The 25,907-nt window shown below is 46.7% G+C and overlaps 2 protein-coding genes across 3 annotated transcripts; both read right to left on the bottom strand.

The window, feature by feature from the left end:
- Window positions 1–661: 661 nt before the first annotated feature.
- On the bottom strand, window positions 662–4,440 carry LOC142592848 (placenta-specific gene 8 protein-like). Its single transcript, XM_075709454.1, has 4 exons — window positions 4,315–4,440; window positions 2,465–2,593; window positions 2,153–2,277; window positions 662–769 (listed from the first exon to the last, which is right to left on the bottom strand). The coding sequence occupies exons 2-4, from the start codon at window positions 2,577–2,579 to the stop codon at window positions 662–664; spliced, it is 348 nt and encodes a 115-aa protein (XP_075565569.1). The 5' UTR covers window positions 2,580–2,593; window positions 4,315–4,440.
- COQ2 (coenzyme Q2, polyprenyltransferase) lies at window positions 2,574–25,322 on the bottom strand. 2 transcript variants are annotated; one of them, XM_075709453.1, is made up of 9 exons: window positions 25,297–25,322; window positions 25,007–25,188; window positions 24,521–24,687; window positions 22,396–22,517; window positions 22,079–22,164; window positions 20,747–20,880; window positions 17,733–17,921; window positions 14,849–15,001; window positions 2,574–2,593 (listed from the first exon to the last, which is right to left on the bottom strand). In XM_075709453.1, exons 1-8 carry the CDS (start codon window positions 25,320–25,322, stop codon window positions 14,888–14,890), a joined length of 1,020 nt encoding a protein of 339 aa, XP_075565568.1. In that variant the 3' UTR covers window positions 2,574–2,593; window positions 14,849–14,887. The 2 variants fall into 2 exon arrangements, with proteins under 2 accessions (XP_075565568.1, XP_075565567.1); XM_075709452.1 differs by lacking the exon at window positions 2,574–2,593 and having other exon boundaries at window positions 14,482–15,001.
- Window positions 25,323–25,907: the final 585 nt, after the last annotated feature.

Below are 25,907 nucleotides of genomic sequence, written 5' to 3'. Positions count from 1 at the left end.
CCCCAGATCTGCCCTGGAGCAGAAGTTACTTTTCCAAATTTTACAACTTGGATGAGCAACACTGACTCCTCTTATGTATTAAACATCCTTTCTAAAAGCTGAGCAAATAACAAAATAATAGTGAAAATCTTTCTCTGCAGCGGGAGCAGGGAAATCTTAGCTGGACCAGGGGTTGCTGAGACGGACAGAGCAGGAGAAGGATGGGTGCTCTCAGGTGGTGCAAGAGTGACACGCACACTGGTAGGAAAACAAACTCTGCTGTTTATTCATAATAGGACTCAGGGAAGGAGGAATCAACCATAATCAAGGCAAACATCCCGCGGTGCATTTCCCAACAGCCGGAGCAGTGGTGACTCCTGCCCACAGCGGCTCCGCAGGGTGCAGTGAGGACAGTGGCATCTGCAACAAGACAGGAGAGGAAGGTCAGGGAGTGGGGCCATGCCTTGCCACACTGTGTCTCCCCAATCCTGCCCCCCCGCCAATCCTGCCTGAGGTTCCCAGCAACATTTTGCTGCAGGACAGGTCACTCTTGTCACCTGTCCATGGCCATTTCCCCACTGCAGCAACCCTGTCTTACATCAGGTGTTGGCAGGAGAGACTCCAGGAAGCCACTTGGCTGCGTGCAGCGGTGGCTTTATAAACCAGCGCCAGCACACCCAGCTTACCAGAATATGCCCAGGTTCCTCCGCCGGTTGATGTCTCTCTTGATTTGGCAAACAGAGCACACAGGGCAGCACAGGGTGACACAGAAGTCAGAGCAAATGGACCCCTGTTAGGAAGACATTGTTTAGGGACAGAGCTGTGTTTCGGCCAAGAAAAGGTTAATCACATTCCACATAGTGTGCCCTTTGTTTCCTGGCTGGCTGCAGCAGCCCAAGTAACAGACACTCAAAACCAGTGGTTTTGGTACTGGTGGGTGCCCTGGGGGCTGGTGAAACCCAGACACTGGAAGGGAAGGAGGGAGCCCTTTGTTCTGGCTGGGACAGAGTTAATTTTCTTCCTAGTAGCTGGCATAGGGCTGTGGTTTGGATTTAGTATGAGAATAATGCTGATAACACACTGATGTTTTAGTTGTTGCTAAGTACCGCTTACGCTCATCAAGGACCTTTTCAGCTTCCCATGCTCTGCCAGGTGCACAAGAAGCTGGGAGGGGGCACAGCCAGGACAGCTGCCCCAAACTGGCCAAAGGGCTATTCCATACCATGTGATGTCACGCTCAGTATAGAAACTGGGGGGAGTGGGTCGGGGGGGCAGCGATTGCTGTTTGGGGACTGGCTGGGCATTGGTCAGCAGGTGGTGAGCAGTTGCATCACTTGTTTTTTTCCCCTGGGTTTTGTTTCTCTCTCTCATTCGCCTTTTTAATCACAATTTTTATTACTATTATTATTTCAATTATTAAAATGTTCTTATCTCAACCCACCAGGTTTCTTACTTTTGCCCTTCCAATTCGCTCCCCCATCCCACCAGGGGGAGAGGGTGAGCGAGCGGCTGTGTGGTGCTTGGTTGCTGACAGGGGCTAAACCCTGACACCCTTTCTGCAGGGTGCAGGTAGGTACTTACCTTTCAGCTTCCAAGGTTGAGATTTGGCAGAAAAATGCACACAGAAAGAGACAATTTGGGCAAACTGGACTTGGGCTACAACGGTTTGCACTGGGGACGGCACTACCCCCCAGTGGGAAGAAACCATTTTACATATGTACTGTATGCCAATGTTCACCTTTCTCCTGCATCTGATTATGGGTGTTTATCTGTGCAACTGACTTAATTTATTCTTTAGTCTGCCCATAATTATCTCAAACCTTTCCCATCTTTCAGAGACCGGGGATGGTGTGGGGAAGCAGCAGCCAAGGCTCTGAGAGCCACTGGGGTTGGTGGCAGCTGAAGGCAGGACACGTGCCCCCGGTGAAGGGTGCTGGGAAGGAGCTGTGTCCGATTAACATGCATTGTTGGACACCAGCCCAGGGATCAGCACGGCCGAGGGTGTCCCAACCCCTGTCCTGTGCTCCTGGCATCATGCAGGATACAAAAGCGAAAAAAAGGGCGAGCGGAGAGCGCTGCTGCCCCATGCTCATCCCTCGTGCAGAGAGAGGGGCCTTGGGGGCACCTCATCTTTCACCTCACAGCACGGTGAGGGGGTGGGTTAACCACTGACCGGGATGTTGTATCTGGTGCGGTAGAGGGTCCTCATGGCCACGCTGGTCCCACACAGGCAGCACTCATTCATGTCTCCGGCCACTTGGCAGGCGAGGCAGGGAAAGCAGAAAAACCCGCAGCAGACTGGCAGGGGGAGAAACGGAGCAGCAGGTGAGGCTCTGCCTGCCTGCCCCGCATCGGGGGAGGAACTGCAGCTACCACACCACCGACCCGAGCAGCAGGGGCGAGAAAAGTGTCCCGAGAGGGCATGGGACCGACTGCAGCACGTCACTGCCGACGGCTGAGAGATGGGACCGCGTGAGGCACTCACAGACACCGCAGTCGGTGCAGCAGTCCATCAGCCCTGTCTGCCACATGTTCCTCGAGACACTGGGCGTGGCCATGGCATACTGTGGCTGGACTGTCACGACGGACGGGGTGGCCATTCCTAGTTGCTCTTCTGAAAGAGACGGGAGGGGAACAGGACAGTTAGTGAAAAAACTGCAGTCGGTCTGATCCCCCAGCCAAGCTGGTTGCCATCACTCTGCAGCACGCAGCCTTTCGCCCAGCTCCCTTCCTGCCGCTGGAAGTGATGAAGGGTAACCATATCGTGCCTGCATTTGTGTCTTTTGAAGGTTTTTGCATTTTCTGCCATTTTAACCAGCCTTCAAAATAGCATAAGGCCATTGACGTTCCCCACTCCACCCCACAAAGGCTTCACTAGTGCTTAGATGCAGTTCACCAATTTCCCCTGTGCCAAGCAGGGCTGGGCAGTGAACCTAGGCTAAAACCAGTGACTTGGGCATTTTGGTTGTTGAACTTGGTATATTTCACACAAAGATTGCTTTGACATGGGTACAAAACATGTGGGAAGCAGCTGCGGTCTTGCCTTTCTTTGTAGGGAAGCCGGGCTCCACGCAAGAGAGAGACACCGTAGAAAACTGGTATCTCCGGTTTCTTGTAGAGAGCCAGAAAGGCAGAAACTCAACGCTATGGCCCAAGTCTGAACCCCAGTCCTTGCCTTCCTGCGGTTAAGCAAGCAAGTAAATCATGAGGTCTAAAATCTCAGGTCTAAAAAAATCCCCACAAATATCTGTGCTCCTATTCTCCCAGCCAGTGAAAGACAACACAAAACAATTAAACGCAAGTTTTGCCCTGAGGCCAAGTTCTTCTAGTTACGCACAAATAGAAGAAAGGGGAAAGAAAAAACATAAGATAAACTGCCTGCTCACATTTGTTGAGACTTTTTGCTATCACTTTGGGTTCCTTTTTTTCTTCTTATAAATAACAGCTTGGCAATAGCTGCTGGGTGGTCACGCTCCTTCCTGCGCAGCTCCTGAGCCCAGAATCCAGAACAGAAACTGAAACGAAGTGGCGATGCTCTCCATGCTTTGGGGCAATGCACGCTCCTCCAGAAAAGCCACTCCTGCCTTCACCTGCCAGCACACACCAGCCTGCAAGCCTGGCATGAACGCAGCCAGAGGCAGTATCAGGCATGCGTCCAGAGGGAAACTGAGCGTGCATTGCCTCCGAGCGCTTCCCTCTGCTGACCCACAGCTATACTACCGACACATGGTAAATCTCTCTACTTTCTACACATTTACAAATGCACAGTATTCTGTAGATGAGTATTATTCACACACTTTCTTCTCTCTTAGCTGCAAACAGTAATGAAGAGATTGCAATATTAAGATGCTCTTGTCACCAATAGCACACCCCATTGAAAAGGACAGCAAATACACAGGGAGACCAGGCAGCAACATATAAAAGCAACTGACATCCAAGCTTCTGGCAGGACAGCAGCTACATCCAGCACACCCTCAGAGTTTACCAGAAAACACATAGAGCTAAGCAGCCTTGCTAAGAGGAATTTGGTCTTCAGCATCCATGCAGACAAGAGAGAGCTCAATTTAAACGGAGAGCAATGTACCAGCCAGATTGCTTTAACACAGTTATACAATTCTGGTAGCAGGAGAAAGCAGCAAAGAAGAAATAACCCCACCATAATCCAGCTTTTGTGCATAGCTTTTTAGAAGCCTCCCCCCTTCCCCAAGTAGGATTTGCCATATATTTTCCTTTAAATTATGTGCTGAGCGAGGCGGGGAATCTCGTTTTGCACTATCATCCCACTCTTCCCAGGCTAACAAGTTTTTACTATTTCCATGCTTTAAGAGAACCAACCTTCTGCTGAGCAGCCTCTGTTAGTTCAGGCTTCCTTGCCGTCCGGAGCCCTGTGCAGAGAGACTCTGGGGAAATGAAACTATACTTTCTCTCTCTTGGAGGCTGTTATTGGTAGGCAGCAATGGTGGGAGGTAACTGGAGGGGAAGGTCAACAGCTGTACCCTATCAGAATTGCCACAGGCTTAACACATCAAAGCACATTATTTTTTCTTTCCTTTTCCCAGAATTAAACCACAGACTGCTATTCAACTTTCCAAAAAATGGTTGCATGTCTATTGTCTTACTCCTGTAACTGTGTACATGTGGTTGTTGTTTGGGGGAGAACAGCTCTGAATGGTGTGCATTCTTTGGGATAGACATTTTTCCAACATTTTTCCCCAAAGAAAAAGCATACTTCTCACACCAGGCTAAATGAAGAGTACCTCAGGGTGCTTCACTCTGAGCTTTTCCTTTTCCTCACGGAAAAGGCGTCAGATGAAGGAGTTTTGCAGATCTGCTTGCTTTCACAACCAGGCTTGGGCGATGGTGGGTGGGCAGCGTGGTGGTGAAAGGGGGCCATGGCAGGGGCTCCTGGGTGGCCAAACCATCCTGTGGCGCCCAGAACAGCCCCTGCCCCAGCCCGCTGACACAGGGGGCAAAACAGGACACTCTCAGTCAAAGCCAGCAACAGCTAAACCCATATGCATCAGGGGATGGCTCCCTGCGGGTCAGCACCCTGTGCCATGACACTGTGAATGGGGGGGAAGCCCCAGCCCGAACTGTTCTCCTCCACTTTCATTCAGCCCCAGAGAAGGAGGCAGCAGAATGCCATGGTACCTTTGCTTTTAATCCTCTCCTCCATCTGCAAGTGTGCTCCCTGCTCCTTCTTAGGGATGCATTTGGGTTTTCATTTCTGAATTAGTAAATACACCCCATGTGGAGGCTTTCTATAAGAAGTAGGCAGATTCTCTAAGTGCTTGTCACAAGCCATGTAGCCCAGCTATTGTAAAATTAACTGAGTCCTTACCATACACGCATCCATTTCCCTCTACGAGACACTACTATTTACTATTTCTTCAATAATATATCCCAAATATTTAACCTTCCACACCCTGTGCAAGTCACTGACAGTTCTGGATGCACTCTGGTCTCACCAGCCCTTTCAAGAGGCAGAGTAACAACCTCAGGGTTTCAACAGGGTTTTGTTTCAGACATGGAGAAAGGCTTCTGCGTCTGAAACATTGGGGTTTTTTTCCAGATGTTTCAGCTGGTTTCAGACATTTTCAGCACCTCTCCTCCAAACCTTGCCTCCTTCCCACAACCTGGACTGACTCAAGGCCAAAGGAAAATCCCTGCAACTACAACGCACACCTGTGCGTCCCTCATCCCTCCCATGCCACGGACAATGCACACAGTGGAGCGGGTCCACTCGGCTGGCTAATCAGACAGAAAAATGGCACTGGGGTTATGGCTGGGGGGTGCATTTCGACCTGGGCAAGCTGCCTGAACCCCTCATGCCACAGACACCCAAACACGAAGTCCAGCACACAGCAGGGAGCTCACAGCTGGGGCCAAGGGCGTTACCTGCTTTGCAGCAGCTCACAGCCACAGTGCATCAGACTCAAAGGAAAGTAGGAAGAGAAGTGGTTTTACATTCATCTGCGGACATATGCTGGCCTGGGCAGAGGTTTCTCATGAGATGCTTCACTCAGCCTGGCTGAGCTTCTGCTTCCTGCAGTCAGCGCCTGATATTTCTCACCATCCCTTCAGCACCTTCAGCGGTGCCAGTCTTCCTCCGGGTCACTCAGATTTACAGGACTACGCACCCTGGGAATCAAAGTTCATAGAACCACAGAATGCTTTGGGTTGGAAGGGACCTTTAGAGGTCATCTAGCCCACCCCCCTGCAGTGAGCAGGGACAGCTTTAACCAGATCAGGTTGCTCAGAGCCCCAGCCAACATGACCTTGAATGTTTCCAGGGACAGGGCCTCCACTGCCTCTCTGGGCAACCCATTCCAGTGCCTCGCCACCCTCATTGTAAAAAATGTCTTCCTTATATCCACTCTAAATCTACCCTCCTTTAGTTTAAAACCATTAGCCCTTGTCCTGTCACAACAGGCCTTGTTAAAAAGATTCTCCCCATCTTTCCTATAGGCCCCCTTTAAGTACTGAAAGGCCGCAATAAGGTCTCCCCGCAGCCTTCTCTTCTCCAGGCTGAACAACCCCAACGCCCTCAGCCTGTCCTTGTAGGAGAGGTGCTCCAGCCCTCGGATCATTTTTGTGGCCCTCCTCTGGACCCGCTCCAGCAGGTCCATGTCCTTCTTGTGCTGAGGGCTCCAGAGCTGGACGCAGTACTCCAGGTGAGGTCTCACCAGAGCAGTAGAGGGGCAGAATCACCTCCCTCGACCTGCTGGACATGCTGCTTTTGATGCAGCCCAGGATTTGGTTGGCTTTCTGGGCTGCAAGCGCACATCGCTGGCTCATGTCCAGCTTTTCATGCACCAGGACCCCCAAGTCCTTCTCCACAGGGCTGCTCTCAATCCCTTCATCCCCCAGCCTGTACTGATATTGGGGGTTGCCCCGTCCCAGGTGCAGGACCTTGCACTTGGCCTTGTTGAACCTCATGAGGTTCACACAGGCCCCCCTCTCCAGCTTGTCCAGGTCCCTCTGGATGACATCTCGTCCTTCTGGCGTGTCAACTGCACCACTCAGCTTGGTGTCGTCTGCAAACTTGCTGAGGGTGCACTCAATCCCACTGTCTATGTTGTTGATGAAGTTATTAAACAGCACGGGTCCCAGTACGGACCCCTGAGGGACGCCACTTGTCACCGGTCTCCATTTGGACATCGAGCCGTTGACCACTACCCTCTGGATGTGACCATCCAACCAATTCCTTATCCACCCAACAGTGCACCCATCAAATCCATATCTCCCCAATTTAGAGAGAAGGATGTTGTAGGGGACTGTGTCAAAGGCTTCACAGAAGTCCAGGTAGATGACATCCATTGCTTTTCCCTTGTCCACTGATGCAGTCACTCCTTCATAGAAAGCCACTAGGTTAGTCAGGCAGGACTTCATCTCAGGAGCTCACAAGGTAAAAAACAACTAAGGTAAAAATCAATAATCAAATCAACCCTCTTGTAACATACTCAACTCATCAATTTTTTAATCTGCTACTTCATTAATTCCCTAACTCACAAATTCACTGACTCGCACCTGCGCACAAGCAGAAGAGCTACCAGGGGGCATGGTGGTGGGAAGCAGGAGAACCTCAGCAGTCCGGCTGTTGTTGGGCTGGCTCCCGAGGCATTTTTGGGCAAGCTGACCTGTGTCTACCTTCCAGCTTGGACGTGTACTCTGTGCCATTTCTGTGGCCTCCCAAGAGTTTTATCCCAAGCTGCCAACTGCTGCCACCACACCGCAGGGGATGACAGACGTTACCATCTCCTGTCCTTTGTGCCCAGCATACATGATGCCCTTGCTTTAACCTGATGGCACTGCTCCCAGCGTACATGAGCAGCAGCGCATTAGTCCAACACCTGAGCAGGAGCTGAGCAAACAGCCACACATGATGCATCACAAAGTTAATTCAACATTAACCAAGGTATTGGCAGAATGACATCCAGCATGCTTTGCAACAGAATTTGACATGTGACAAGTACTTTTTAAAGGTACTGATGTTACTCAGTTGTCCTGCTTTCGGCTGGGATAGAGTTAATTTTCTTCCTAGTAGCTGGCATAGGGCTGTGGTTTGGATTTAGCGTGAGAATAATGTTGATAACACGCTGATGGTTTAGTTGTTGCTAAGTACTGCTTACACTAGTCAAGGACTTTTCAGCTTCCCATGCTCTGCCAGGTGCACAAGAAACTGGGAGGGGGCACAGCCAGGACAGCTGCCCCAAACTGGCCAAAGGGCTATTCCATACCATATGATGTCATGCTCAGTATAGAAACTGGGGGGAGTGGGTCGGGGGGCAGCAATCGCTGCTTGGGAACTGTCTGGGTATCGGTCGATGGGTGGTGAGCAACTGCATTGTGCGCCACTTGCTTTGTATATTATGTTGCTATTATTATTATATTGTTATTATTACTACCACTACTTATTTTATTTCAATTATTAAACTGTTCTTATCTCAACCCAGGAGTTTTTCCTCACTCTTACTCTTCCGATTCTCTCCCCCATTCCACCGGGGCAGGGGGAGTGAGCGAGTGGCTGCGTGGTGCTTAGTTGCTGGCTGGGGTTAAATCACAACATTAGTAGAGTAAGTTGTACTGTTGATTAAAAAGGGCCTTTGCTACTGTTGTAGTTTAACCCCAGATGACAACTAAGCCCCACACAACTGCTTACTCACTCCACCCTGGTGGGATGGGGGAGAGAATCAGCAGGGTAAAAGTGAGAAAACTCGTGGGTTGAGAAAAAAAAAAAAAGCTGCCCATGCAAGCAAAGCAAAACAAGGAATTCATTCACTACTTCCCATTGGCAGGCAGATGTTCAGCCATCTCCAGGAAAGCAGGGCTCCATCACACGTAACAGTTACTTGGGAAGACAAATGCCACCACTCCGAACGTCCCCCCTTTACCTTCTTCTTACCCCAGCTTTATATGCTGAGCATGACGTCATATGGTGTGGAACGTCCCTTTGGTCAGTTGGGGTCAGCTCTCCCAGCTGTGTCCCCTCCCAGCTTCTTGTGCACCCCCAGCCTACTCGCTGGTGGGGTGGGGTGAGAAGCAGAAAAGGCCTTGACTGTGTGTAAGCACTGCTCAGCATTAACTAAAATATCCCTGTGTTATCAACACTGTTTTCAGCACAAATCCAAAACATAGCCCCATACTAGCTCTAGTAGGAAGAAGAAAAGCTCTAGTATGAAGAAAATTAACTCTATCCCAGCCAAAACTGGCACAACTACTTAATAACAAAGATGCTTTTTAAGATAGATGGGAGAAGGCAATCTGAGAGAGAGTTGGACTGGGAGAGATGATGTGCAAGAAGGGGAAGCTGTGTGGCTCCGCTCCTGCTGTGTACACATGACCACAAATCTTCTTCAGGAGAGCTTTGCTCACCTTCAGTTTGATGGCAATCTCATTTCTCTGCTCCGTGTGCATGTGATGCCTCTTGTGCATGATGGGATTTCTTCTGTGTGACTTCATCCACCTGGCACCCAACACGCTCACCCTGATAGCCGCTCGTGGTAGCTCCTCATGTGTTTAACCTCCAGTTTTCTGAAGTCCCTTCTGACTGACCTTGGTGTAAATAAATCAGCACTGAGCAGCTCGAACTCCTGAAGGCAACTTTTTGGTCCCCCCGGCACTGCCACCGATTCCTTGAGCAAGGCCTGAAGACAGCAGACACAACAGTCATCGCCTTTGCACCCGCTCTGTAGCAGATGGTTTATTTGTACTAATGTTCCAAGATCTCAGAGGACCCCTGACAGCACAGCAGCTCACAACTGGGTCGAGACACACGGGAAGGAGTGAGAGGACACTCCCCATCTGTTACGATCCGATTTGGATGAGAGGAAGGCCTCCTTGCATTCTAACTGACCTCAGGCGAGTCTGGGAGGCTAGGGGCGGCTAGACCAACCTCTCATTTCAGGTTTGATCTCTTCAAGCGAGACTAAGACACAAACAAGGTCAGATGTCGTTAAGTCCACCCATTTATTAACTACTCAGAGGAGAGAGAAACAGACAGTGATAGAAAAGGAAGGCAAGATGGGAAATTAAGCAAGAGTTTGGGATAGAAAAGCGCAAACAGTCACCACTATGGATCCACAGCATCCCGGGGGTCCGTGCGTCTGGGGTCTTCGGTGGCAGGTGATCACGCCGGAGTCTGGGGCGGGGGTCTTTTATAGGCTGTGTGCCTGAGGCAACAACTTCACGCTTGCACAGAACTCCCTCGCGTCCTGCTTGCCCAGGGCGACGGCATGTATCCCGCGTCTCTGAGCCCCCTATGCCCGGGGTCTCGAGCGCCGACCACGTGCACACGCCCACAGCCAGTTATCTACACTGAGCGATATGCTACTATGGCCTTGCTGCTGCATGTCTTGCCTGCAAATTCCTGCAAGATTCTGTTAGCTTCATGTGGACAAGCTTTGAGACAAATGTTCAGCTGTTTTGTCCCTCACACCATCCTAGCCAGCATACGAGACAAAACAGGCAACTGGTCCCCAGGTTGTGCTGGCACTGGGCCAGCTGTGGAGAGCACCCTCACCAGATGAAGACCCAACAAGGGATGAACCTGCGGGTGCCAAGCCCTGCTTGGGGTTGAGCAACCGAGTCTTTATCACCTGCCACCTGGGAGAGACGGTATGCACTGCAACACCAGACCTTCAGCCTGTCCTCTACCCCAAGAGCAACCTCAGCCCCATCAGCTTCACGGACGACCTGCACTTACACAGCCTTGGCTTTCTGCCCCGAGTCTCCCCCCAGGCAGGAACAAGAGGGGAGACCTCACAGCCCCTCTGTCTGACAGATATGGTCAGCGCGACACCTTTTCCAGTGACCTGCCAAAGCTTTCATTTGTTGCATTACTGCATCCACTGTGTGGTGTCTAGCACGCGGAAGGTGGGGGGTGAGGAAAAGAAAAAGCATCACGTCAACACTAAGCAAATAAATTCTTTAAGGTCTCTTCCAACCAATGCTTCAATAAAATACAACAGTAATGCAGGTATTGCCAAAAACCACATTATGGTGTACATAAAGTCTGTGCTTTCCTTCATTTTTCTCTCAAGTACTTTTATTTCCATTTATATATTTCCTGAAAAAGTGGTTAATAGCATGACAGCATTTGGGGAAAAATCTGTCTGACAAATATTTGGCCATGCTACAGCATGACAGCCAACACAAAATGCACACAGGTCTTTCTATTAAGCAGCCACTTAACATTGTTGAATTTTTTCCTCTAAACAGTCCCCTCATGCTATGCACATGCTGTTGCCTGCAGGGTTAACTTGGAGGTAAAATTATTTCCCTTCAATATACTTTTCATTCAGAGGTGAACAATACTTTGATGCCAGTCCAGGAAAAAAAACAAGGTACTGTGGAATGGGTATGCAGTTGCTTCCTCCCTGTCCCCACAGCTTGTTACAGGCTTTGTTCTGTTCTTAATCCAGTTGAAGCAAAATAGTTTATATTGGATATCCTCGTTACTCTGTCATAGCCAGGAAGTTCTGCAATTCAGAGGCACTGTGTTCTGATGGTGTAAACAGTCAGGGGTGGGTTTTGGTTTTCTGTTTTTTTTATTAAGGCAGGGATTTCCTCTCACTCTTCCAGAAATCAAAGCTGTTTTGAACTTGGCATTTGAATACTGTTTTTTCTTGTTGGTTTTGTTTTGTTTTTTTAATTGTATTAGACCTCGTCCTGCTTAGCTCAGAGAAAACCATGTGCGTACAGCTGCCTGGCTAGGAGTAGGGGGGTGGCAGTTTTTAGCCACCAATACCCAGGAAAGGTGCTGTAAAACCAACAAGGGGTTTTGCAATTTCCTTTGTAATTCTGGTACTCTATCTGGCACACACTGTGTTAAAATGTGCTCTGACCTTTTGCCTCTGGCACAAATTACAGGGAGGCACTGCAGGAAACTCACATCTCCAGCACCCAGGAGCCTTCAGCTAGTACCGAAACCCGCTATCCATGGCCAGTTAACATCCACATTTTTTCTTGTCAGCTTTGTTTTGAAGCTTAAATGGACCTTCTCTCCTTGTATTTGCACTGTGATGCGTTTAGAAACAAATTAAGGACCCTTTCCCTGCTTTTTCCAAAAGGAATGTTGTGTTTGTTAGTCTTCTGTTTTCGCTGAGCAACTGCCAGTATTTCATGTTTGCCTTTGCAAGGCACATTTGACCTTCCTGCTGCCTCCAAAAGCATTTGTTATGGCAATATTCTGTGGAGTAACATTTGGAGAAGGAAGGGTAAAAGAAATGCAACATCTGACACTGGAGGAGAAACTTCTAGATGACACTGTTTATTTGTGCAAAAGCACACTAGCTAATAATGAAGCTGCTGTTTAGAGATAGGTGTATTCGAGAATTTTTGTTAAAAAAAGACTGTATCGAAATACAGCAGAGAGTGTCTTTGTGAAGATTTTGAATAGAATAGCTTGGGAATGGGAGGAGAAGAGAAGATACGCACATATACCTGCCAGCAGATACAAACAGGGTTTTAGCCAGGAAGTAGTTCAGCCTTTGTCTCTTTTGCACTTAAAAAGTTATTTCTTATTTCTGTGTATTAATCATAAAATGCTCACACAAATAACACTCTCAGTGTTATAGCCTAGAACCTAAAACTTTCTTCATTTCTCAGGCAATGAACCTAAAATACAGCTATAGCTTATCTTTGTAAAATGCATTTCGAGATGAATTTGGAAAACCCCCACAGAAAACGTGCAGTGATTTTCAAGTTTAGGACATGAGGACTGTTTTGAAACTTGAGTTTTTACTCTATTTAGCTACAAATTCTTCTTCCTCTCACTACAAGACAAACACATGCTTGTGACAAGTTGTCATCAGGCAAAGGACACTAGTAGGTACAAAGGCACTACAACATGTGAGTTCTTCCTAAATCTAAGCTACCTAAAGACACTGTAATGTGTCAGAAACAGATGAACAACTTTTGCCACAACCTCTCTAAGGTAATATTGCTACTATTAAGAAACTGATCCATACTAATTACTTCACAAGACTTTTTCATTACTAGTAAATGCCTTACAACCAAAGTTCAACACAAAGTTGGATGCACCCAATTCTCCCTCTACAAAATGCAGCTTTGTCACATAATTGTTCAGAAACTTACTATTCTTAATTTTTAAACTGCTTTTCTTCAATTTAATGTTTCCTCCACCCCCAAATTATAAACACTATTTAAGAACAATTTCTGTGTAAGGACCAGGGAGACCCTAAAAGCAGTTATACTTCCTAACATTTTCACATACTTATATGCAGTCAGGCTGAAAAATCCGCTCTAATTTGCTCAAAATATATTTGACATCATAGGTTAAATAGTAAAAGAAAAAAACAACTTTACAAGGTGTTCATTAAAAAGAAGAAATGTTCAGAACCCACAAAAGTCTGTTCCAGGCCCCAAAAGCCATTTTTGTGACTAAAGCCACTGACTCATTATGTGCCTTCTCATTTCCCTGCAACAGGAACTTCTTTGCCTGTTCACCATCATCGGTAACACAAAACTACAGTTAGCAAACCCTGAACACCTGGCTCTGGACTGCAATGTCTCTCAGACATATTGGTTTAAATAACCTTAAAATATGATACCCATCTTCAGAGCTAGAGCAGTACACAGCCTTATCTTTGGTGCGTGCGCACGCACAGTTGTGCCCCACTACTCAAGGAGCAGAGCAGACATCAGGAAAGGTTGTTGGAATACCATAAGGAGCTTGGCAACCAAACGCTCTGCATCACCAAACCACAGCCCCACAAGCAGGCACACGCAAAGCCTCATGTGGAGAAAAGCGCGCTTGCACTGCCTGCCAGCATGTAAACTGAGGTAAACTCCACTGCATAATTTTCCTAGAATAGGCGTGTCTGTTGCTCCTCCCACAGAAATTAATTCCAGAACGTGCCATAAAAGTTCTTTAACACCGTAAGTCAAAGAAAAGTTTAACTACTGTGCAAATCATGTAACTGAGAGAGCATAAACCGTTGAAAACGTGAATGGTTTGAAGCAAGGTAACTGCTAGCCTGCAGCTGCTATTTTATCGTTTATAGGCATCCTCCTATAAACGAGTTCTTCCTGTAAGACTACAAATAAAACCAGCAGGCACAAGTCAAAACGAATAGAATTAAAAAATAAACATAAAAAAATGAGGATCACTTTGCATGATGAATTCGTAGCTCAGGGTTAACCACCAGTGGCACACAAGGCAATACCTCTGGGCTGCTCTGGTTTTAAGTCAGTAGTCTGTGTTCAAATCATTCTTGATAAATGAGCTCGTTCTGTGCAGGCTACTTTACAGAAGCCTGTTCTTTTCACATGAAAAGGAACCACCGCCAGCAATCACAGCAAGAACAAAAGGTAATTTTAAATACTTCTCTACTGACCTCTTATTCTGGACACTCATAGAGTCCTAACTGCTTCTAGACATCTCAGGATAAAAACTGTTACTACAATTCTTTCACACAACAAGCTCCAACTCAAACTGAAAACTATTCATGTAATGAATCATTATTATCACACCAAACATGTACAGCCAGATTTTATTTACATCCTGAAATCACTTTGCATTTTCCCACTAAGAGACACTGGTTTCACACAAAATCTTGGGCTCACAGTCTTGAGAGCTTGACATAAGTTTGCTTGTCCTACACAGGACCAGCAGAGCAGATTCACTTGTTGAAGCTTCTATGGAGGTTGAAGTCATTTAAGGATAATCAAAACTTACATTGTAGGATAATCTCATTTGCATGTTTTTAGAAGCAAGAATGTTTTCACCAGCTTTTATAAATGAACAGTATAAAGCAGCTATAGTTATGTTAAAAGTGTTTTCCTTCTTATAGTACTTACATTTTAGCTGGACTAAAATACCAGTATTTACAGTAATTTCAACTACCTGTTTCCTAAAGGCTCTTCTATATTTTTTTGAGTCTTTTCATTTCCACAGATTTCCAAGCACAATCCCTATGAAGAGCAGAACTCCTACAGTACGATTTGAAGCAAATTTCTTCCAACAGTCTTCAGGTTTGTCTATGTCCAAAGTGTAAATCTGTAAAAGCACAGTATAACATTCTAGCATTATTATTCTACAGACTCATAAATATTTGACACATCACAAAAAGGTCTGTAACTTCAAAAACTGAATCTCAAATTCTGAAGTCTACCCTTATCTCCACAAGAAACAGGAATACTCTGTGCTTACAAAGGATTTTTTGCACAACTGGCATCTATGTTTACTTGACAGATTTATTCAACACACAGCAGAGAAGTCAAGGATCACATATGAACACGATTCCCGGTCCCTCTCAATGAAGGACCATATAAACAGCCTGGATACTGGTGTGTCTGGTTTGATATTTAAAAATGTAAAAATATCTGGGCATGTAAGTAAATCTTTTTAAGATTTTTCTCAGTAGGTAGCCACCTAATTCTTCAATGGGAACTTTAAATAAAAATAAAACCCCCCAAACCTGCCTGCACCTTTAAATCTCTGCTGCAAGGTGTTGCTCCCTGTTTCAGTAGAGACAAGGCACTGGAGAGCCAGCAGTGAACCAGGCTAACTGGAATGCACAGGAAGGTGCCTGGCCCTGCCTAGTCACACAGGGCTGGTTTAGTCCAGTTGCTCTTAGCCATGTCTATTCAACTCTCTTGCAAAAAAGAACCGGGACACCTGCGACAACAGCTAGAAGCAAGGCTTTGCCCAGCTCCACAGCTGTCTGCTGTGAGTCACAACTAAAGGTGAAAAAACCTACACAGTGCAGCAAGAGCAAAGTTACTGAAAAATAGTCCTGGAAACAAAAAACTTGGTGCAAAAGTCTTGAGAAAGATGACAAGAGGAAATGTTAAGCAAAACAAGTGAAAAGATTAATAGAAAAGTACCCCCTAAAGCCTAAAATCTTGCAATTCAGCCTCTGAAGAAGTCAAAACAGAATGTATCTAACTGAAAGAAGTGAAACCTCCCCTGAGAAACCTGTTCCTCTGCCATCTGCAGTTGTACAGAGGCGATGGGCTGGGTTCTTACCAAATAACCTGAAACATTGTCCACAAGCTTCTAAAAACAATTCTATGATTCTATGATTCTAAGACGTGATGCTATCCACACCCTTGAAAACCTGTCAGCCCCTCAAGCACAGGGAACTCAAAACACTGAACTGACAAATAAAACCCAACAGCAGCCAAGCCACGAGATATACCTTCAGAAATGCAAAGCAAATAAAAGATGTTATTTTTCTATCAGTGAACTTCTTGAGTGCGATAGAAATTTGACATCTTCATGACCCAGACTCCTCTGTCTCGGGCACAAATTCAATGAATTAAGGAAAACCTACCCCTCATGCAGCTTACTCAGCTTTCTAAACTCAGTTAAACACATGTTCAGAAATATTGAACAAGAAGATAAGCAATAAGCATGAGAATGTTTAGGCAGAACTAAAAATAATCACTCAAAAAGAAGCTACTCTGTGGTACACAGAACAATGCTGCTCTTGTGACTTTGGCAATCTACACAATTGTTGTGCACTCTTCACCACTTACATTCAATAGGTCTGCATTCTCACTTATAAAAACCCTCCCTGCAGGGAAGTTATTTCCATTTGTGCCAAAACTACAATGCAAGGCCCCTCTGACAATTCAAACTGTAAATGATTATGCAGCAGATCCTTACAGATTTCCAAGCACAACTACTAGGAAAAGCTGACAAGTACCAGACAACATTATCACAAGAATTCTTACTCAGAAATACGTTTAATATCCATCACCTGCAGGAACTCCCCCATTAAAGCATAACATAAGTCTAATGTGCTTTAAAAAGTTTCATGTTAACCACAGACTTAACTTCTCAGACTGTCGACTGTTTTACTACTTGCAAAGCACAAACCTCTTTGCTCTCACTCACCTATCAAGACTAGCAATTAATTTTCATACAGACTGACTTGTCACTAGAAGACTGGGCAACGCAGTTGTTAGGATTCAGAAAGAACAGGGTAACAAGATCCTACCTGCTTCCTTTACTGACAAACCTGATTTCTTTCTGTTATTCATTAATATTTCTAAACTAACACAACTACAAGACTGAACTGGATTGTTCTCTGCTATAAAAAGAACTGTGAATTAGAACTGTCAATTACCATAAAATTATAATATTAACATCTGCTACAGGTGGTAGTGAACCAGCCACAGAAAATTTTGTTATACTGTCAGATCCCAGACTGAAGCTCCAGACCACAGTACAGAATAATTATTTAGATGTAAAACTAAGTATCTCTGAGACAGAACACGCAACATCCATTTTCATATAGCTACTGTACAGCATGTTATTAAAAAAAAGCCTGCATGTATCCTTGATACTGTAGACCACATAACCTTTTAAAGTAAGTGAATGATCATAATATAAATCAATTGCAGTCTCAGATCATATGCACCAGACATAGCAAGAGCTGTATCAGAACAGTAAAAACTGCACAATATTGCAGGATACTGAGGTGGATATAGCTGCAGTTTCTACTGGAAGCAAGAAAACTGCACCCTTGTGATCGCAGCTTAACGCAAGGCAGTTCTTTTGGTTAGGAAGAGATTGAAAACCAGTGCTCTACAGTCTGTGGACCACTGGAGGTCTCTTCAAACAAAAGGTCTGCAAAAGGTACTTAAGAGAAGCAAGCATAGTCAGTTCTATTTACAGGAATTGTTTTTTAGGTAGTTGGCAAATTGATGGGGGTTGAAAAGCACTCTGATTTCTTACGAAGAACTTCCACATGGAAAAAGTATAAATAAATCCACCAAACCTGGTGCGCTAGGTGAGCCCCTACGGCAGCCACAGCTGAGTAATAAGGGAACGTCTGGTTGCAATTCATTCCTGCCACGCACAAACTCAGGAGCATTGCAAGGCTGAAGCCACTGAGCCACTTCTTCGTACCCTCCTTGAATTGTAATGCTGTTGATTTCAGACCAATAAGGATGTCGTCCTTCTTATCCTAGAATGAAAGGATGCATTAGCTAAAAATCCAAAAAGGGGGGCCTTGCTTAAGTTTCCAATGCTTCTTATTAGGAACCCAATTTAAGTGCATTTGTAGGTCCCTACATTAGAATTTAAATTAGAAGGTTGGTCCTTAGAGCTGCTTTAGCAGCAAAGAGCTAATACCAACATCAAAGTTATTTACACAATGCAAATGCGCAAGCACATGAACTCGTGGGATAGATCGTGGTTGGAGGCCACCTTGGGCTTAGTGACCATGATACGGTAAGAGTTTTCAATTCTTGGCAAAGTAAGGAGGAGGGCCAGCGGGATCACTACGATGGACTTCTGCTGGGCAGACTTTGGCCTGTTCAGGTCACTGGTTGGGAGAGTCCCTTGGGAGACAGTCCTGAAGGGCAAAGGGGTCCAGGAAGGCTGGGCGTTCTTCAAGAAGAAAGTCTTAAAGGCGCAGGAGAGGGTTGTAGACATGTGCTGTAAGACCAACCGGCGGGGAAGACGACTGGCCCGGCTGAACAGGGAGCTTTTGCTGGGACTCAGGGAAAAAAAGGAGAGTTTATCACTTTTAGAAGAAGGGAAGGCAACTCAAGAAGAGTACAGGGATCTCATTAGGTCATGCAGAGAGGAAATTAGAAAGGCAAAAGCCCAGCTAGAACGCAATCTGGCCACTGTTTTAAGAGATAATAAAAAATGTTTCTACAAATACATTAACAACAAGAAGAGAGACAAGGAGAATCTCCATCCTTTACTGGATGCGGGGGGGAACACTGCCACCAAGGATGAGGTACTTAATGCATTCTTTGCCTCTGTCTTTAATAGTCAGACCAGTTATCCCCAGGGTATTCAGCCCCCTGAGCTGGAAGAAAGGGACAGAGAGCAGAATGAAGCCCCCATAATCCAGGAGGAAGCAGCTGATGACCTGCTATGCCACCTGGACACTCACAAGTCTATGGGGCTGGATGGGATCCACCCGAGAGTACTGAGGGAGCTGGCGGAGGAGCTTGCCAAGCCACTCTCCATCATCTATCAGCAGTCCTGGTTAACAGGGGAGGTCCCTGATGACTGGAGGCTTGCCAATGTGACACCCATCTACAAGAAGGGCCAGAAGGAGGACCCGGGGAACTACAGGCCTGTCAGCCTGACTTCAGTACCAGGGAAGATTATGGAGCAGTTCATCTTGAGCATGCTCAACAGGCATGTGCAGGTCAACCAGGGGATCAGGCCCAGCCAGCATGGGTTCATGAAAGGCAGGTACTGCTTGACCAACCTGATCTCCTTCTATGACCAGGTGACACACCTAGTGGATGAGGGAAAGGCTGTGGATGTCATCTACCTGAACTTCAGTAAAGCCTTTGACAGTGTCTCCCACAGCATTCTCCTAAGGAAGCTGGCAGCTCATGGCCTAGGCAGGTGTACTCTCCACTGGCTGGATGGCTGAGCCCAGAGAGTTGTGGTGAATGGAGTTAAATCCAGCTGGCGACCGGTCACAAGTGGTGTTCCCCAGGGCTCAGTTTTGGGGCCAGTCTTGTTTAATATCTTTATCAACAATCTGGATGAGGGGATTGAGTGTTCCCTCAGTAACTTTGCAGATGACACCAAGTTGGGTGGGAGTGCCAATGTGCTCGAGGGCAGGACGGCCCTGCAGAGGGATCAGGACAGGCTGGACCGATGGGCCAAGGCCAATTGTATGAGGTTTAACAAGACCAAGTGCCGGGTCCTGCACTTCGGTCACAACAACCCCACACAACGCTACAGGCTTGGGGAAGAGTGGCTGGAAAGCTGCCTGGCCAAAAAGGACCTGGGGGTGTTGGTAGACAGCCAGTTGAACATGAGCCGGCAGCATGGCCAGGTGGCCAAGAAGGCCAACAGCATCCTGGCTTGAATCAGACATAGCGTGGCCACCAGGAGCAGGGAAGTGGTCGTCCCCCTGTACTCGGCACTGGTGAGGCTGCACCTGGAATACTGTGTCCAGTTTTGGGTCCCTCAGTACAAGAAGGACATTGAGTTGCTGGAGTGTGTCCAGAGAAGAGCAACAAAGCTGATGAAGGGTCTGGAGCACAGGTCTTATGAGGAGCAGCTGAGGGAACTGGGATTGTTTAGTCTGGAGAAGGGGAGGCTGAGGGGAGACCTTATCGCTCTCTACAACTGCCTGAAAGGAGGTTGTAGTGAGGTGTGTGTCGGTCTCTTCTCCCAAGTAACTTGCAATAGGATAAGAGGAAATGGGCTCAAGCTGCATCAGGGGAGATTTAGATTGGACATTAGGAAAAACTTCTTCATTTTAGAGCACTGGAACAGGCTGCCCAGAGAGGTGGTGAAGTCACTATCCCTCAAGGTGTTCAAAAAAAACCGTGCAGATGTGGCACTTTGGGACATGGCTTAGTAGGCATGGTGGTGTTGGGTTGATGGTTGGACTGATGATCGTAGAGATCCTTTCCAACCTTAAGGATGCCTAGTTTTTACTTTCATTAAAAAATAATCCAGCCACCAAGGCAGGAAACATGAAATTATTACTCTACCTTTAATTGGTTTAGTGGTGGACTTGGTAATGTTAGGTTAATGGTTGGACTGGATGATCTTAAAGGTTTTTTCCAACCTAAATGATTATATGATTCTATGAACTGCATTATACTTAACAGCTTTCTACCCGATATGTAAAACATTTGCAAACAGCAATAAATGGTCCAAGGGCTGGGGTTTCTTTGCTGCTGTTTTAGCTCAGCTGAAAGTGAAGAACCGCAACAGGTTAGTACTGCTGTTTGACAACAAAGTTGTAAATTAAACACACAAACATACACAGACATCTGAAATTTCCCACTGTTACTCTACCTGATGTGCGTAAATGGTATCGTATATCAGTGTCCACATTATTCCAGCGAAGTACAAGGGCAAACACACAGACCACTCGCATGACCCTTTGATAGCAGACCAGCCAAGAAGCGCTCCCCAATTAAATGTCATTCCTAAAAACATAAAGAGAATATAAAAAAGAAAAAAAAAGTTGTAAGATTTCTAGGAGCAATCTAAATTACATGTACAGAATGAAATATTATTTGTTCCGAGTGTGTATCTTATCAGCAGCTTTTTGTACAATACTGGGATGTCTATTTTTCTGCCACTTATTTTCAGTCAGTTAATAAATATAAATAATTTGAGATTAAATACACTGAACATACAAGGAGAAATACGTACAGCCACACATTTTTCACCAACTTAAATTTGACTTCATTAGCATAGGGAAACATTTGCACAGAACTCTTCCAGTGTACTCAAACAACGGGTCTAAAGTTAAACACTTAGATGTCAGTATAACAAAAGATGTCAGTATATCTGACTGCAAAAGAGTGCACAGCAGCCACCTATGGTACTTCAAGGCTGACAATGACAATTTTGGCTGAAAAAGCTGAAGGCAGCTGGAATGTGAAGGCCAAGATACAAGGATATGTTTTAGTAGCTCAACCCGAAATATGAGCACCATCAGTTTCTGCACAGGAGTTATTTTAGAGGATGAAGACTGAAATGCAGGACAAATGCATGTTTAAGGAAGGTTTCCAGATAACCCTGAAACTAAAGCTGATTCTCAAATGACAAAGATTTATTTTCTCCCTCCCTTTCTCCCTCCCCTCACTCTGTCAAAATAAGAAACTGATTTTTAACAAAAAAAAAAAAACGAAACCCAAGCATCAACTTTTATATGTGTTATAGAATAGAACAGAATCATTAAGGTTGGAAAAGACCTCTAAGATCACCTAGTCTGTCAACCCAACACCACCATGCCTACTAAACCATGTCCCAAAGTGCCACATCTACCCATTTTTTGAACGCCTCCAGGGATGGTGACTCCACCACCTCTCTGGGCAGCCTGTTCCAACGCTTGACCACTCTTTTGGTAAAGAAATTTTTCCTAATATCCAATCTAAACTTCCCCTGATACAACTTGAAGCCATTTCCTCTCATCCTATTGCTAGGTACTTGGGAGAAGAGACCAACTGTTATAAACTGTTTAAGAAGCTTCTGGCACAACAGAACTTTGTCTATAAGGTATTTTTATTTTAACATAAAGTTATAAAAAATCAGATTGCTAAAGTTCAATTACTAATTTGTAAAACACCCCAAAAACTACATCTGAAGAAAGAAGTAGTAAAAATATTTCCAGCTCACCCAAAAATAACTGTGGCCAGTATGTTATTCTCTTCATCAGAGGGTAGGTGATCACAAGAGGCAAAGAGGCCGCTCCCAGAACGATACTGTAAAAAGTACCAAGAGGTTTATTGTTTGCCAGTCTAAAGATCACAAGACATAGCACAGCATTACAGGAGCTGTACATAGTACTGAACTAATTCTTTTACTTTCAAATACAATTCCATGACTAATAACCTCCTCCCTCTGCCCTCAACAGCTTTTTTGCTGAAAATCTCTGTGCTTAACTCTGGACCCGGAATCAAATTTTTAAAGAAAAAAGTTAACTTATACGTCACCTATAGTGATTCAGACATAGAAGCATACAAAGCCCCAAGCTAAGCTGTCCTCCAAGAAAAACGAAGGACTGAAAAATGGAGATATCTCCAGCTGCCAGGGGCCTATTTGCTGTCCTCACAACCTAAAAATGGAAAGAACAACATTAATACCAAATCCAACATAACACATTCCAATGAATCTTAAAATTAGAAGTCACACCATTGGCATATAAATGGAAAAATAAACAGAAACAGGTCGCAGAATGTATGAGACGGAGTTCCTTCAATGATACAAACCTAGTGTATCATCATGGACATGAGCTGTATTTCTAAGCAGCAGCGCTTATAGTAGAAGCATGCAGGCTTTAAAAACTAGAGCAGAAATAAAGTGCCACTTGTGTGCTATGAAGCCGATTAGAAACACTGTAGACATCTTGTGTATGAACTTTATTGCCTTAAGGGGAAAAAAAATCAGACTTAAAAAGTTGTGAGCTAACTATCCCAATTTCGAGAGCAGTTCTGTGCTTAAATGCTTTCAAGTGATTACTATGTAAAATATCGTAAAGATGCAGGGCTCCTCTAGCACACATAACCATTGTTAGTAACAGTGAAGACAATTAATTTAATCCTAGTCGGGATACAATGGAGTTTAGAAACTCTGGAACAAGAAATCATACAAGGCAAACTGAAGGAAGAAACAAATATCAGAAAAAAGTTAAACTGAAACATATGGTGAGTTACTTGCCAAAGGTGACCACTGCCAAAAAAAAAACCCCAAAAAACAAAGGACAAAAGTTTTGCATGCTGATGAAAATGGTGTAATGTCTCTTCAAAGAGGTTCAAAAGCCAACTTTTTACAGAATACTATGTACGTATAAAGTGTTCTGCATAGGCTTTAAGAATGTGAATTTAAGTAAAATCTTTCAGTTTGGCGTGTGTCCCCCCCAGTCAGGTTATGTTAAATGTCAAATACTGCTTTTGCAGTTTAAGCATGCGCTTAACATATTTGTGACCAATTCCACTGCACATCGTAACCAAACATGGGATATTTCATTTAAAGAAAATAAAAGACTTACCAAATAATCAATAACATAAAATCTAAAACCCCAACCCACCATCACCAACACAAGTCAGAATCCTGCTATTGACCTGGCCTCTATCGCACTTGTTTTGAAGACATCCTTTTAAGGTATGTAAGAAAGAACTGTGATGGGAATTTTTAAAACTTTACATCTAACCACATCGCATTAATGCGTAAATGCATTCATTATATTGAAAATTCCATCTTACTTAACCACACACCCCATCCTGTCAAATATCTTTAGCTTATGTAGTTCTCAATAACCTCTGAACCCTAAACCATCCAAAGCTGCCACAAAACTTGTACTGATTCGTTGCCTTCCCAACAGCACAAATACAACAGTGCTGTAAGAACTTCACATCAGATTGGCTCACTATCCTGTCTCTTGCCAGCGCCGAAACCCAAAACTGGAAGAACAATATAGGAACAGAAAACAGGACAAGCAAACAGTGACTCGTTGCCAGGATACTCCCCTCCAAGCCTGCACCTGTGCACATTTCAACATCTGACACTGGCCACTGCCTTTTGCTTATTTCCCTCTACTGAACAAAGATGAAAAATACAACATAACAGAAGAGGATTAGCTCAGGGTTGGGCATGATACTCTTGCCAGCCATTCTCATGAAGAAATTAACAATACTCAAGGAAACCCTGCCTCTATCCCAGCTGAAACCAGGACAATCATAACTAGCAAGTGTAGCAAGAAAGTGTTACTTTGTTCTGTCATGCAAAACAAAGTTGAAAAATAAAGTTGTTCAAGTACTACCTACAGCTGACAGCAACATATACTTTACCTTGCACAGAGGTAAGTACTGCAGAAGACTTATTACAGTCCCAGACAGAGAAATGTTATACAAAATAAAGTGATTTCTACTATTCTAGGAGGAAACGTAGACAAATTAACTACACACATCTCAAATAGAAACACGGGGGAATTTATGAACTTGGAGCCCTACACCTGCACTCAGCAAGGAATCACTCACTGGTGATGTTGCACAGGTACTTGGTTAATTAACCAACAATTCACTTCCCTAGGTCTTTGCAAGCCCACGGGGCTTTCTCCACCTGTCTGTCATAGTTGCGATCCCACATGTCATTGATCGTGCAGCCAGCTCCACGCATGACCACCGCTCCGAGGCCGAAGGCGGCCAGCATGCGCCAGTCCGGGAGGCAGCCCGGCTCGGCCGCCAAGCCGATGCTCCAGGTGCACGGCAGGTACAGCAGCCACGACCCTGAGGGAAGACAAAATCCGCGGGTGGGGTGAGGGGGGCAGCGAGGAGCGGGGGGCGGCGGGGCAGGGGCGGGACGGCAGCTGGCTGCCAAGGAACGCCACTGCCGAGCGGACACGCGCTTCTCTGGCAAAACCAAGGGCGAGGGAGGGGTGCTACGGCCAGCGGCACAGGCGTCCCGTCCCCCGCCACACCGCCGCTCCCCGGCACCGGCGGCGCTCGGCCGCCGCCCCACGCGTCGCCGTGGTGACCGCACCGCCATGGCTGCCGCGCCCCCAAGGCTGCACCGGCGCCGCCCCGCCTCCGGCGCCGCCCCGCTCACCTATGGGCTGGTGCAGCCGCATGAGGTGCAGGTAGGGCTGCAGCGGGCCCGGCGCGGCGCGCACCACCTCGGCCGCCGAAAAGCTCAACGGCCGCGAGGAGGGTGCCGGCGGCGCGGAGGGGCGGCGGAGCGGCGGGGCGGCGAGAGGCAGGCGGGCGCCCCGGAGGCCGGAGGCGCCCCGGAGGCCGGAGGCGCCCCGGAGGCCGGAGGCGCCCCGGAGGCCGGAGGCGCCCCGGAGGCCGGAGGCGCCCCGGAGGCCGGAGGCGCCCCGGAGGCCGGAGGCGCCCCGGCAGAGCAGCGCCAGGAGGGCCGACATCTTGCCGTCGCGCTTCCGGCGTGGCGCAGGCGCTCGGCGCGGCGCATGCGCAGCGCCGCCGTCTTCCCGTCTGCGGGCGGGCGGGGCGCGGCCTCCCCGGTGCCTCGCTTCCGGGAGTGGAGGCTGCGGGCCCGGCCGGGCGGGGCCCCCCCGGCGCCTCGCTCCCGGCAGTGGAGGCTGCGGGCCCGGCCGGGCGCCTCGCTCCCGGGAGTGGAGGCTGGGCCCGCCCGCCGGCGCTGGAGCAGCCGCTCCCCGTAGGCCTGCCGCAGGCAGGGAGGGCGGCAGCCAGGGTCTCCTGGTAGGGGATGTGAGGCGGGCGGGGGCCTCGCCTGCCCTGGGCTTCGAGCGGTGAATACTGAGAGCACCCGAGGGGGACCGGTGGGAGAGCAACAGCATGCTCAGATTTAGTAACTTCCGTAATCTACGGTTGCGGTACCTCAGCCCCTCACTAAAAGCATGTGTGCTGTTTTCACTAGTAAATTTCCTCGAAGTCTTCCGTGCTTATGTGTAGAAATCCCATAGGTGACTGTATATCATCAAACAGCATCATCAAGACACATGTTCATGCATCAGCATATGTCTCAT

This window comes from Pelecanus crispus, chromosome 4 (assembly GCF_030463565.1).
Source record: "Pelecanus crispus isolate bPelCri1 chromosome 4, bPelCri1.pri, whole genome shotgun sequence".
Classification (NCBI taxonomy): Eukaryota; Metazoa; Chordata; class Aves; order Pelecaniformes; family Pelecanidae; genus Pelecanus; species Pelecanus crispus.
This window is presented reverse-complemented; position numbering and strand designations above follow the sequence as displayed.